We start from the raw sequence: 15,112 nt of genomic DNA, 5'->3' as shown, positions 1-15,112 counted from the left end.
CCATTTTACCAGGATTGTCAAGCTTAGGTGTCTTAATTTAAGCCAGATATGCTAAAAAAAAATAGTAGTTTTTCCATACAAAAGTAGATTTTTGCTTTCATGTAACCTCCTAATTTGAGATGTATTAAACTTATTTTGAGTTTTCTTGCAAAATTCAACTCAAAACAAGATAATTTCAAGATTGTTTACATAACAAGATATTTAAGATGCATTGTCTTAATCCTCCTGCTGTCTTCATTTATAGGCACCAAAAAATATTGTTTCCTTGTCTGAAAAAAATCCCAAAAATCTGCAAAATATTCCCCAAATTTCTGAAAATTTGCAAAAACTTCAGGATGAAAATTCCAATAATTCCTTAAGAGTTTCACTTAAAAGTTTTAATTTAAAAAAATCCCCCAAATTTGGCAAGAAAATTCTTGTAAATATTTTCAAAAAATGAGTAAAAATCTGAAAAAAAATCCTAAAAATATCTAAAGTGATTCCATATATATCAGTAAAACTTCCGATTTTTTATTTAAGAATATTCACATAAAAATCGACCAAAATCCAGTGAAATTCTCTGGATTTTGGTTGATTTTTTTTATGAATGTTCTTAAAGAATCATTTTTAACATTTCTTTTTTTCCACCAAAAAATGTTCAAAGATTTCCCAAAAATGTTGAAAATGTGGACATCAGAAGTTTCACTGTGAAAATACATTTTTTTCCACATTTTCAAACTTTAAAACGGGTCAATTTGACCTGCAGGACGACACGAGGGTTAAAACAGTCCCTCCATCTGCTGAAATGTCTCTTGTTAAGTGAATTTAACTTAAATCAAGTAGGATGAGACATTTTGACTGAAAATAAGACAAATAGACTTGGTAAAATTTGGAGTCTTTGCAGTGCAAGGACTGCTGTTGCTATGGGAGGTGGAGGGTTGTTGTCCTGCAGTGTGTAGGTGGGGGGTAATGTCAAGCATCCACATGAACGTCGCATTACAGCAAGATGATGGATGTTCTTCAGTGCTCAGAATGTTGTGGCTGATGGGTGTAGTTGGTCTTTCTGGTAGTTTTGTGTTTCTGTGTTTTCAGAGTGTGGGATGAGGCCTTACCGGAGCTCTCGTATCGTGGGCGGTGAGGTTTCTCGGGAGGGCGAGTGGCCCTGGCAGGTCAGCCTCCAAATCAGGGGGACGGGACACGTATGTGGGGCTTCAGTTCTGAGCCGCCGCTGGCTGCTGACCGCCGCCCACTGTGTCCAGGACAACGGACCCAACAAGTAGGAACTCCACCCAACTCTACTTCTACATCTACCTATCTATCCTACCCTCTAATACCACATTTACCCTCTAATACTACATTTACCCTCTAATACTACATTCACCCTCTAATACCACATTTACCCTCTAATACTACATTCACCCTCTAGTACCACATTTACCCTCTAATACCACATTTACCCTCTAACACTACATTTACCCTCTAATACTACATTTACCCTCTAATACTACATTCACCCTCTAATACCACATTTACCCTCTAACACTACATTTACCCTCTAACACTACATTTACCCTCTAATACTACATTTACCCTCTAATACTACATTCACCCTCTAATACCACATTTACCCTCTAACACTACATTTACCCTCTAACACTACATTTACCCTCTAATACTACATTTACCCTCTAACACTACATTTACCCTCTAACACTACATTTACCCTCTAATACTACATTTACCCTCTAATACCACATTTACCCTCTAACACTACATTTACCCTCTAATACTACATTTACCCTCTAATACTACATTTACCCTCTAATACTACATTCACCCTCTAGTACCACATTTACCCTCTAACACTACATTTACCCTCTAACACTACATTTACCCTCTAATACTACATTTACCCTCTAATACTACATTTACCCTCTAATACCACATTTACCCTCTAACACTACATTTACCCTCTAACACTACATTTACCCTCTAATACCACATTTACCCTCTAACACTACATTTACCCTCTAACACTACATTTACCCTCTAATACTACATTTACCCTCTAATACTACATTCACCCTCTAGTACCACATTTACCCTCTGTGACGACCCTTCGTCTCGACACCAGATGTGCCTGATCAGGAGCTGAGGGTCGTCACCTGACTGAGCCACACCTGTAATCAGTGGCTCAGCTGCATTTAACTGCTCTCCTCTCCAGTCTAGACGGGGCTCGCTGACAGCAGCTGGTGTCTGTGGAGCTCCAGCTTCACGTTTGGGGTTTTGTGTCGTTTGGGCCTTGACGGCATTGTGGCCTGCTTTTAGTTAGCAATAAATCTTTGTTTTCTCACCGTACAGTGGTTGTCTCCGAGTTTTTGTTGCAACTGTGGAGCCGGGTTGTAACAAATGGGGGCTCGTCCAAACAGTCCAACCAGTGTAAACAGCGGCAGCTGGTCTGTGTGAGTGCCGTTGTGGGCGGAGACTGTGATTTTTGTGAATGACTCAGGTGCTTTGTAGTGTCGGGAGTGACGCTGTGTGGCCTGTTCATTCATTCCGTTTAGGAGGATCGGCGCGTTCTGGGTGTTCGGAGACACGTGTATGGTGAGTAGACAGATCTTGGAGTTCTGTTTAGTGCTCGCTCTGATACTGTGTTCGTTTCTGAGTTCGTGTGTTTCTGCATCGGCACAGCGGTGGTAAGTCGCTGTGGTTCTGTCCCTGTTAGGCTTCAGAGCGAACTCCCTTGCAGTCCGTTGGGGGGTCGGTAGTGTGGTGAGAACGTGGTTGGAGCGGTTGTCTCGGGAGCACGTCCGAGGCTGCAGGTGGAGTCGCCGATCCTCGGTTGCTTCACGGCCTGCGGGAGATCAGTGCGTAAATACCCGCCACAAGTACCGCCTGAAGACTAGGGGGGAGATCAGCTAGATTCTGGTGGAGGCAGTTAGAGGGACGGAGCCACGGTGACCAGTCAGCTGTTTCCGCTGCAGAGAGCTTCGAGACAGAGCAGCTGATTAAACCTGTCGGTATCATTGTGGTTATTCGGTTTGTGCTGAGTCATGGCTTCGGTGGAGGATTTTTTGAAAGCTCCATCAGAGGAGCTGTTAGACCGCTGTTCACGGGAGCAGTTAGTGAAAATAGCAGAGTACTTTAAAATGGATGTAGGTGATAAACGTTCTAAAGACAATATGAAACACATCCTGAAAATGAACCTACTTGATGCAGGGGTTCTCCAGCCTAAAGTTCAGGCTGTAGAGGCTGAGTTAGACTCTGGTGAAGCTACTGCTTCTGGTGAAGCTGCTCCAAGCAGCTCGACTTTAACATTTGAGCAGCGTGAGAGGTTGCTGATGTTACAAGTTGAACTGAAAAAGCTTGAGCTGGAGGAGCACTTATTAAGCCTGAGATCTGCTGGGGTCGTGGGTCAGACTCCTGGAGGTTCGTCTGGTCCTCCACCTTCATTTGATGTGTCCACGAATCTGCGGTTGGTTCCTCCGTTTAGTGAACGTGATCCTGATACGTTCTTTACTTTGTTTGAGAGAACGTTATTACTCCTGCAGTGTATTCTCACAGGTAAGGCTCAGGAGGCGTATTGTGCACTCAGTATTGCAGACAGCAGGGTCTATACTTCGGTCAAAGCCGCTGTTCTTAAGGCCTATGAGTTGGTACCTGAGGCCTACAGACAGAGGTTCAGGTCCTGCGAGAAGTCTGGTCGCCAGACTCACATGGAGTTTGCCAGGGAGCTAAGTATACATTTTCATCGGTGGTGTTCTTCACTAAATGTTCATACATTTGATGCTCTGTGTGAGTTAGTTATTTTGGAGCAGTTTAAGGATTCAGTTCCTCCACATATTGCCGTCTATATTAGTGAACATAAGGTGAACACAGCAGAGAAAGCGGCAGCCCTCGCCGATGATTATGTATTAACTCATCGGGGGCCTTATGACTATCGAGCTCCGGAATCTGGTAAAAGTAGAACAGATAGGTCTGTGTGTAGTCAGGCACAGGGGGACCAGAAGAACATCTGTCACTACCGTAAAGGTAGGGGACACTGGAAGGCTCAGTGTCCATTAAAAAGTAATCCTGAAGGTGGGCAGGTGGAGCCTGTGGCGCTCGCTGCTCCTGGCAGGAGGTTAACTGGTGTTCTCTCTCCTGGGGTCTGTTCTCGCAGAGTTGAGAGGGAATCTGCAGTGGTTCATGGGAGGTTGCAGTCTGACTTCTCAGCTTTTGTGTCTGATGGCTACGTGTCACTGGTAGGTAGTGATGGTAAAGTACCAGTTAAAATCCTGAGAGATACTGGAGCGAGCCGCTCATATATTGTGAGTTCTGTGCTGCCGTTCTCTCAGTTCACTGCTACTGGTGATAAGGTTCTGATGAAGGGAATGGATTTGGATGTGCTACCTGTTCCAGCTCATAAACTGAGGTTGGACTGTGGGTTGGTTCAGGGTGAGGTGACCATGGGGGTGCGATCGGCTCTACCAGTCCAGGGGGTGCAGGTTGTTCTGGGGAATGATCTGGCTGGTAGCCGTGTGTGGGCTGATGGTCCACCTCAACCTGTGGTAACAGCTTCTCCTGGTGTTGCAGAATGTTTTCCTGGTGGCGGTACAGCTGCCCAGACCGTGTGGGCCAGAGAAGCAGAATCAGACCTTGAGCTGAGTGGTACTGAGGATAGTGGGTCCTTCACTGTTGGGTTACCTGATGTTTTTCCTTCTGTTTCTCACAGTGACCTGGCAGCAGAACAACGAGCTGATCCCTCCCTCAGTGCAATGTTTAATTCTGGGCTCTTACATGGGGAGAGTTCTGCACCAGGTTATCTGGTAAACAACAACCTGTTGCTAAGAAAATGGGTGCCAAATGGGAAAGGTTTCACTTGTGATCCTATTTTTCAGATTGTTGTGCCTTCAGTGTTCCAGGGGGAGGTACTGAGGACATCATATGGTCGGTGTGGACATCTGGGGGTACGCAAGATGTACTGGTACATCCGTAAGCACTTCTTTTGGCCTCACATGAAACGGGATGTGTCTCTCTATATTAAAGCGAGGAAGAGCCAGCTTTCCCCTCCTCTGAGTAAAAAGTGCTGGTATGACCGTGAGGCTGAGGTTAACAGGGTCGTCAGTCGGTTTAAGCCTATGCCCTGCAGCATCAGTCCTGTGAAGGGGAGCATGAACTGGTAACCGAATGTTGGTCATAGTTGTGTTTTTACTGTCCCACTGTTTGGATGCACACCACATTAGCTCTGAAGATGTGGTGGCTGTTTGTCCAGAGTCCCTGGTTTGTAAAACTGTGCTTATTGGATTCATGCGTGGTCCTCCTGGTCCCTGTTTGTTTCTCCTCCTGCCACCAGAGGTTGCTGGGTGCAGCATGGAGATGAGGGGTTTCCTGGAGTGGTCTACGTAGGACTGGTGAGTATGATAGCTTGGACATTGTGTCCAGTCGACTGAAATTTGTCAGTATAAGATTTTGTACAGTTTCCGGGGTGTGGGAAATTGCTGACCAATTCAACTTAAAGCAGTGAGTTTGTGTTGGTATTGTTGATGCGGCTGTTCCAGATTTTTCAGGAGGAGCATCGTCTTAAGGGGGGGTGTGTGTGACGACCCTTCGTCTCGACACCAGATGTGTCTGATCAGGAGCTGAGGGTCGTCACCTGACTGAGCCACACCTGTAATCAGTGGCTCAGCTGCATTTAACTGCTCTCCTCTCCAGTCTAGACGGGGCTCGCTGACAGCAGCTGGTGTCTGTGGAGCTCCAGCCTCACGTTTGGGGTTTTGTGTCGTTTGGGCCTTGACGGCATTGTGGCCTGCTTTTAGTTAGCAATAAATCTTTGTTTTCTCACCGTACAGTGGTTGTCTCCGAGTTTTTGTTGCAACTGTGGAGCCGGGTTGTAACACCTCTAATACTACATTTACCCTCTAATACTACATTCACCCTCTAATACCACATTTACCCTCTAATACCACATTTACCCTCTAATACCACATTTACCCTCTAATACTACATTTACCCTCTAATACTACATTCACCCTCTAGTACCACATTTACCCTCTAACACTATTAGAATCGAAACTAGTGATATAATGGTAGAAGGCCTGTCACAAAAAGAAGGATGGGCCTGGGGCGTGGAAAGCCCCAGAGCCAAATAGTATAAAAGCCAGTGCATCAGGTAGGGTCTTCAGACATACCCCGGGGTATCTCTCAGTGTGTTTGACCGGTATGTGGAGGAATAAAACACATCTTTGAATCTGAAGATTGACTCTTAGACTCTTTTCTGCCTTTATTGGAGAGACTTAGGCAGCTATTATTTTTGGACTTGTAAACTTTTAAGCAATCAGAACTTAGAGCCAGAACTGAAGAAGCCTCAAGTTGTGAAGACATTTTTCCACAACAATACTACATTTACCCTCTAATACCACATTTACCCTCTAATACCACATTTACCCTCTAATACCACATTTACCCTCTAATACCACATTTACCCTCTAATACCACATTAACCCTCTAATACCACATGTACCCTCTAACACTACATTTACCCTCTAATACTACATTTACCCTCTAATACCACATTTACCCTCTAATACCACATTTACCCTCTAATACCACATTTACCCAACAGACTGGATGCAGAAATGCAGTTTTTTTTCTTTCATTCCAGAGATATTCAGTTGTGAAGCAGATACATCGGACTGATTGTATTAACTTTAATGTATTTGAAGTGTGTATTATTCATGTAATGGTATCAGATTGGGACTCAGGTGCTAAATATTAAATGACAAATTGAATCAGAGGTGAATTTTTTAAAAATAGATCTGGACTTCCCTAGCATTCGCTACAAATACAATTAAATGCTATAAAATTCTACTTGATATCAGAGTATTTAGAGTTTTATAGATTTAAACCATCCAAATAGTTTTTCTAACAAGCAAGTTATCATTTAAAAAGTTTATTTCACCCAATATCTTACTTTCTGTCCAAGTGTTTCCTGTTTTGAAAGTTAATTCCAACCAAAACTCTCCGTAGTTCAGCGTTAGTGTGTTGCTATTTGAGTTTAATGAACGTTTGGAGTGAACCAGTGGTCACCTGTCATCTGGTCCAAGAAGGTTAATGAAAGACCAGAAGTCCTACAAATGTGGCCCTAAAACTAGTTGGACATCTTGGAAAAATGGTGTTAGGTGTCAGCAAATACTAAATATTAAAAGACTTGGATCCACTATGGGAAAAATTTCAAAAACCACCATCGGGACGTCTGCAGATGGAGGTCTTTGTCAGTTACCTTCTCAGATCATCTCCTACAAAACTGACAGCTGTGAGAAAGTTTCCTGGAACTTATTTCTGGGATTTATCCTGCAGCAAACCTGTCGACCACAAAGTCCCGTAACACGGTTCCTCCTGCTGATGCCACCTCTGACCTCTCGACTACAGGTACTCCCAGGCCGACCGATGGGAGGCGCTGTTGGGGCTTCACGTGCAGAGTCAGACCAATGAGTGGACGGTGAGGAGGAACGTGAGGCGGATCATCGCCCACCGTGACTACAACACCGTCACCTACGACAACGACATCGCCCTGATGGAGCTGGACGCCGATGTCACCCTCAACCAGAACATCTTCCCCATCTGCCTGCCGTCCGCCTCCTACCAGGTTCCTGCCGGCCACGAGGCTTGGATCACCGGCTGGGGCGTCACCAGGGAGGGAGGTGAGGAAACGCCGTCTATCCAGAGGTTTACTGGGACTGCTGGGGTCATCGGCAACGTTAGTTCTGGAGTTAAAAACCGTTATAGAGTGGTGGGGTCGTGGTTGGAGGAATATCGGAATAGAAACAAACGTGGACATTTTTTGACCAGATTGGCACCATCATATACCTGGTTGGTACCGTGGGTTGTACCATGTAGGACTCCATCTACATTATTCCTCTAGTCACCTTAATCCTCCTGCTGTCTTCATTTACAGGCACCAAAAAATATTGTTTCCTCGTCTGAAAAAAATCCAAAAATTCAGCAAAAAAATTCCCCAAATTTCTGAAAATTTACAAAACCTCCAGGAAGAAAATTCCAATAATTCCTTTAAAGTTTCCCTGAAAAATTTTATTTTAAAAAAATACCCCAAATTTGGCAAGAAAATTATTATAAGAGTAATATTCTGAAAAAAAATCCTAAAAAGAGCTAAAGTGATTCCATATATATCAGTAAAACTTTTAATATTTTCCTTAAGAACATTTACAAAAAAATCACTGAACTTTTTGTTATGTTCTTTAAAAAAAACATTTTTTTAACATTTCTTTTTTTCCACCAAAAAATGTTCAAAGATTTCCAAAAATGTTGAAAATGTGGAAATTTTCACAGTGAAAATATGTTTTTTAAAACTTTAAAACGGGTCAGTTTGACTCGCAGGACGACAGGAGGGTTAAACATCCACAGACTGGTGCCAATAAATCAATGCAAAAACCAACATGACAAACTGTCTTTAAGGTGAACTTTTTTTTTTTAAATTTGGTGAACTGAGGTGGAATGACCCTTGGCCGAACACAAACAAAAGGAGCAGGTCGGCAACTTTAAGAAGCAATGTGTTGGAAAAGGAAAGTTGATTTTTGACTATTTTTGTCAACACTTTGTGTCTCTTTATGTGTTTTTTTCAACTTCTGGTTGCATTTTACATCAAAGTACCACTAAAGGGACAGCAGCCAAACTAGATCCATGTCAGCAATGGAAACGATGATCTTAACGTCCTGTTTTAAACAACAAACGCTGGGCCAAAGTTCTTTCCAACAGAGAAATAAGTTTACAAATGTACCCACCAGGTTCAAATATTCAGCCCAACGGTAACTTAGAGAGAAACTCCACAGGTCCAGGGATACCTCCTAGCAGCTCTGTGGTGACAGCAGAGAAAAACCATAACAGAGCGATAAAAAAGGCTTTTCTTATCGAGTAGTAAGGAGCTCAAAGTAGCTTTAAACCCAGGAACTAGAGGTTTAAAGAGGAACAGCCTAGCTCCCCAGTGTTTGCTGTCTGGGGTCCAAAAGATCCCAAACCACCGACTTCATCTTTGTCTGTATCGTAGCAGCAGAACACCTCAGATCTGAGTCCAGGGTTTCACTCAGACTGAAGCTGAGATCACATAAACCTGGATTTGAAGCGGTTCGTAGTGATTTTAAAGCTTGTGTCGTCTGCCAGGCGTGACGGCGACCATCCTGCAGAAGGCAATGGTTCGGGTCATCAACAGCACCGTTTGTAAGAGTCTGATGAACGACGAAGTGACCGACAACATGATGTGTGCTGGAGTCCTGAAGGGAGGAACCGACGCCTGCCAGGTAGGACCAGTTAGGAAGGGTTGGGTTCATGGTTTATACCTTCAGGACGTTCATTCAGACCTTCATGGTGTTGTTCAGCTGCACGTAGAAGGTCTGAAAATGTGTGTTCGAGTTGTTCCAGATAGGTGTTGCACAAAATTTAGGTCTTTTTAACCCTCATGTCGTCCTGCAGGTCAGAATTGACCTGTTTTAAAGTTTGAAAATGCGGAAAAAAAAAATTTTCACAGTGGAACTTCTGATGTCCACATTTTCAACATTTTTGGGAAATCTTTTTTTGGTGGAAAAAAAGAAATGTTAAAAATGTTTCGTAAGAACATTTAGAAAAAAATCAATCAAAATGCAGCAAATTTCACTGGATTTTGGTTGATTTTTATGTGAATAAAAGAAAAAGAAAATATTAGAAGTTTTACTGATATATATGGAATCACTTTAGATATTTTTAGGATTTTTTTTCAGATTTTTAGTCATTTTTTGAAAATATTTACAAGAATTTTCTTGCCAGATTTGGGGTATTTTTTTTTTCAAATAAAACATTTAAGGGAAACTTTAAAGGAATTATGGGAATTTTCTTCCTGAAGGTTTTGCAAATTTTCAGAAATTTGGGAATTTTTTGCTGAATTTTTGGATTTTTTTTCAGACGAGGAAACAATATTTTTTGGTGCCTGTAAATAAGGACAACCGGAGGGTTAAACATTTTTTCTTAAGTTATAAGTAATTTTTCTATGAATTTTCAAGCAATTTTGTCCAAATGTTGACAGATTTTGGATTTTTTTCTGTTGTTGGGTTGGACAAATTTGAAATAAATACAAATCCTAAAAATCCTACTTTATAGTCGTCTCTTTAGTTTTTATTTTCCTTGAGTGTGTTGTTATAGCTGCTTTATTTTTGCTTTTTGTACATTTAAGGTCTGTTTGTGTCATTTGAGACAAGTTGAACAAGTTATGGATCATTTTAGACTTTTTTTATTTTGGAAATTTTTTCTTAACTTTTAAATAATTTTCTATGAATATTCAAGCATTTTTGTCCAAATCTTTACAGATTTTGGACTTTTGTTGTGTTGAACAAATCTGAAGTAAATGCTAAATGTAAATACTAAAAATCCCACTTTACAGTCGTCTCTTTGGTTCTTCTTTTCCTTCAGTGTTGTGTAGCTGCTGCTTTTTGTTTTTGTACATTTAAGGTCTGAAAACTGGTGTTTGTGTCATTTGAGACAAGTTGACAAAATTTTGAGTGATTTCATTTTTTTTGGTCATTTTGGACTTTTTTTGAATCACTCTGAAGTCACATTGGACAAATTTAAAAAGTATGAGTTTGAGTGTTTCTGGAAAACTTTATTTTAAATTATTTCAAGTCTTTTGGATGTTTTTTTTATTGTTATTTTTGACATTTTCATTCTTTTCATATGACTGTTGAGTGATTTTGACTTGTTAAGTTGCTCTTTTGTGCAGACTTTGAGTTTTTATTCCATTTTGACTCATTTAGTCATTCTGATCAAGGGTTTATTGGTAAAGTCATCAGAACAACGTGCCTCACTGGTAAAAAATGTCTCAAGGAACTTTTGCCTTGAAATAAGTGAAAAAATCTGCCAGTAGAACAAGTGGAAAGTGACTTGGTCAGATTTCTAGAAATACGATATGATATTTAGAATCTTGAGATCTTAAAATTAGCTGCAAAAACTTATTTTAAGCTCTATTTTTTACCAGTATTGTCAAGCTTAGGTGTCTTAAAATAAGCCAGACATGCTAAAAAAAAAAAAAAAAGTAGTTTTTCACTCAAGAATAGATTTTTGCTTTCATGTAACCTCCTAATTTGAGATGTATTAAACTTATTTAGAGTTTTCTTGTAAAATTCAACTCAAAACAACATAATTTCAAAATTGTTTATTTAACAAGATATTGAAGATGCATTGTTTTAACCCTCCTGTTGTCTTCATTTAAGGGCACCAAAAAAAAATATTGTTTCCTTGTCTGAAAAAAATCCAAAAATTCAGCAAAAAAATCCCCAAATTTCAGAAAATTTGCAAAACCTTCATTCCTTACAGGTTTTATTTAAAAAAAAAAAATCCCCCAAACTTGGCAAGAAAATTCTTGTAAATATTTTCAAAAAATGAGTAAAAATCTTCCAAAAAATCCTAAAAATATGTAGTGATTCCATCTATATCAGTAAAACTTCTAATATTTTCTTTAAGAACATTCACATAAAAATCAACCAAAATCCAGCTGGATTTTGGTTGATTTTTTGTGAATGTTCTTAAAGAAACATTTTTAACATTTCTTTTTTTTTCCACCAAAAAATGTTGAAAGATTTCCCAGAAATGTTGAAAATGTGGACATCAGAAGTTTCACTGTGAAAATACATTTTTTTCCACATTTTCAAACTTTTCAGGGTTAAAACAAGTCCCTCCATCTGCTGAAATTTCTCTTGTTAAGTGAATTTATCTTAAATCAAGTGGGATGAGACATTTTGACTAAAAATAAGATGAATAGACTTGGTAAGATATAGAGTTTTTGCAGTGCTGCAATAAACAGTAGAAGAGAACCAGAACCAGCAGGAACAGGAAGTCTTTAGAAATGATCTTCAGTCAGGAAGGTTCTGAGGATTCTTTGGTATCAACAGTTTTTAGAAAAAGTCCAAAACAACCTGTAGTTTTGAGTTCTTTTGTTCAGACATAAGATAAATAGACAGATGCTGATTACCTGGACAATTTCACCAAAACTGTCCAGATAATCAGCATCTGTCTATGAACAGCAGAACCCAAAACTACTGCTTCAATAAGAAGACGATGAACGTTCTTGAGCAGTCAAAAACCACCTGAAGCGAGTGTAAAAGTAGAACTGAGGACGTTTTTTTTCAGTTTGTCATTTCCTTTGACCTTTTCTGACTCTAAACTTGAAGATGCCGTGTTCTGACCCTCAGGGCGACTCCGGCGGTCCGCTGTCTATCACCGGCGCTGGTGGACGGGTGGTCCTGGCCGGCGTGGTCAGCTGGGGCGAAGGCTGCGGACTCAGGAACAAACCCGGCATCTACACCCGAGTCACCAAATACCGCCACTGGATCAAGGACAACAGCGGAGTTTAGCTCCTCCAGGTTCACTCTGTAATGGAGGTGTAGCTCATAATTATCATTAATATTCACAGCAGAATCTGTCAGTTTGACATTTTTACCTTTAAAAGTCATTTTTGTTTCCTGACACAAAGAGAAACAACTCCATTAACCGACACACACTTCAGAATATGGCGCCATCTATAGGTCATTCCAGAACTGGAGGACATTCGAAAAATCAAGCTTCTCTTTTCCAGTTTTCTGCTCCATATTGATCAATAATAGGTAGTGATTGGCTCATTTTTCTTCCATGTTTTGTGTGCTGTTTGCTGACTCTACTCTAATCCATGCTAATGTGATCTTTTTCTCAGCAGTAGAAGCTAGATATTTAGCTGCTGTTACTGCTGACCAAGAGGACAAACTGACTGATGGAAAACAGTCCAAAGAATTAGTCTGATCCTGATAATATGAGCTGGAAGGAAACATTCAATCAAGGCTGACGATGGGATGGAAAGATGGAAAATAGAAGAGAGGACATAGCTTTGCTCTACACATTCTATAGGAACACTGTTGGATGATGGAAACTACAAAAACAAGACACAAAACGACAAAAACGAGACACAAAACGACAAAAACGAGACATAAAATGACAAAAACGAGACAAAAAACGAGACACTGAACAACAAAAACGTCATCAACAGGTTCTGCTAACATGTTGTGGGAAATGTTCCATGAATAATAATTTGTATTTAAAATATTCTGTTGATTAAAACATGTTCCCACAATTACAGAAACATGAATGAAAAAATAAAACCAGAAAAAGTAAATTTAAATTAGATTCTAACTGTTTTATTAGAGATCCAGCTTGGTCATCAGGGGGGTGGACAAGAAAAAAATGGTATTTTAGGGGAACTCCAGACTTATTTGGGATTTAAAATATTTTCAAATGTTCTTTTCTCCTAGTTTTTATAGATTTAGGATTTTCTACGTTGATTATTGGATGTAAAACGCCCTCTAGTTCTGGAACGATCCACATGTTGACGTATATTCATTAAAAAACTACATTGTTTGATATTTTAACATTGAATCTGTTGTCTTAAACGGTTCTAAGTTGTGATCTTTAGGAAACCGTGTTAATAATAGTGTTGGAAGCAGGGATGTCTTCAGGATAACTAATTAAGAATTCTTTTGTAGGACTTTGTGATGATGTTTCATCTTCAAGCTTGTAAATGTTAAACATATTCTCAGGGGTGAAAAGAAGAATTCTTTAGTTTCTCCATAGCTGTAGTAAGCTTAAACAGGATAAACGGGTTGAGGTGAAGTCAGAGGATTATTTCAGGGCTTCAGTGTCGCTTCTTATCAGCTACTTAGATAAACACGTTTAGATGAACAGTTTCAAAATAAAAGCTATGAGATTCAACTTACTGATCAGGAACCATCTTTATGTTCCAAGCATGCAGGAAACACTGCAATGTTTAAATGAAAACTAAAAACGTTTGAGAAAATTTCAAAATAATCATAAAATTGAGTCTTTCAAGAGAACCATCCAAAAAAGTAGTTAAATGTTTTGTTTTTTTTACATCTAATGTCCCAAACTAAAGATATTTTACTCTTTATTGTTAAATTATGATAAACTTTAGAAGAATTAAATTGCATTTCTGTGTTTCTGGGCTCAAACAAAGCAGCAGATTGTGTTCAAAAATAAACTGGAGCTTTAGAAGTCATGAGCCGGCTGACAGTAAACTGGCGGCTATTTGGCGTTACTATGAAGATGCTTTGGGACGAGCTTTCAGAACAACCAATCAATCAAGCTAACTCAGTTCTCCGTGTATGAAGAACAGGATCCAGAGGTGTGATCTGGAAGAAAGAATGTCTAAACTCCTCAGAAGTGTCCAAAAAAACTGTCAAGTTTCACCAAACTTTACTTCAGGAGTTCCTCAGGGAACTGGACTGGGTCCTCAGGAGGTTCTTTAAATCTGAGGGTTCCTGCTGCTGCGTTACCGTGTAGTTAATAGAACATAGAACCCTGAATGTTTACTGGCTGCTCTCAGAGGGTGTCTTTACAGTAACACACAGACAGGGGGCGCCTCTCCTCCAGAACCGACAGCACAAAACAGTAAAATTATCTTTATAACCACTTTAATTAATAATAACTTAATAGCAGGTGTTAGCTGATAATCAGTAGTTGGTAACGATCGGTTTAGGAATCAAAATAAATCATTTAGGCTCCATGTTTAGTTTTTTCCACTCATACTGAGATGTTTTTCTCTCTGTTTGAGTGACTCCACCTTAAAGCAGCTGCTTCTGTTACAGTTCTGTTCTTTTTATTCATGTTTTGCGTCTTTGTGGTGACGAATGTTCTACTGGTTGTATTTATATGTACATTGTTTCCTCATTTATGTAGCTGCTGGGTTTTATCTGTAGTTTAATGTGGGCTGCAGCAGGATTCTGGGTAATTTATCAGATATCATAATGTCAAATGAAGAATGAAGTATTGGTTCAGATTAAATTGGGTCGAGGCTCGTAGGCCTGAGAGGTTCTACTTTAGTTTCTTTTAAGGTTAATTTAAAGTCATTTTGAGAACTTGTTTTTTGCTCTGGGTGAAACAGGCTAATGCTAAAGTGGCTAATATCTTATATGAAGGCTTATTAATGCAGTACTCACTATGCAGATGATTATTTTTATTGCTGTTTAGTGTTTTCTTCGTGGGACCAACTTTGGGGTCAAATTTCATGCAATAAAAAAGCAGCGATACAAACATTCACACAGTTTACTGACTGTTGTTTCTGAGTAACGGT

General features: G+C 39.9%; 1 protein-coding gene across 1 annotated transcript in view; it reads left to right on the top strand.

Annotated features, from left to right (window-relative positions):
• The window catches only part of LOC111586977 (suppressor of tumorigenicity 14 protein homolog), a 31,445-nt gene extending 16,367 nt beyond the window's left edge, over positions 1-15,078 (top strand). The window contains exons 16-19 of the mRNA XM_055013128.1: positions 1,072-1,255; positions 7,390-7,661; positions 9,136-9,272; positions 12,189-15,078. Of these exons, the coding sequence (XP_054869103.1) occupies positions 1,072-1,255; positions 7,390-7,661; positions 9,136-9,272; positions 12,189-12,350 (755 nt within the window). The 3' untranslated portion in view covers positions 12,351-15,078. The remainder of the gene's footprint in view (positions 1-1,071; positions 1,256-7,389; positions 7,662-9,135; positions 9,273-12,188) is intronic.
• Positions 15,079-15,112: the final 34 nt, after the last annotated feature.

This window comes from Amphiprion ocellaris, chromosome 8, assembly GCF_022539595.1.
Source record: "Amphiprion ocellaris isolate individual 3 ecotype Okinawa chromosome 8, ASM2253959v1, whole genome shotgun sequence".
NCBI classification, from domain to species: domain Eukaryota; kingdom Metazoa; phylum Chordata; class Actinopteri; family Pomacentridae; genus Amphiprion; species Amphiprion ocellaris.
Note: the sequence above shows the minus strand (reverse complement) of the source record. Positions and strands in the feature narration are given on the sequence as shown.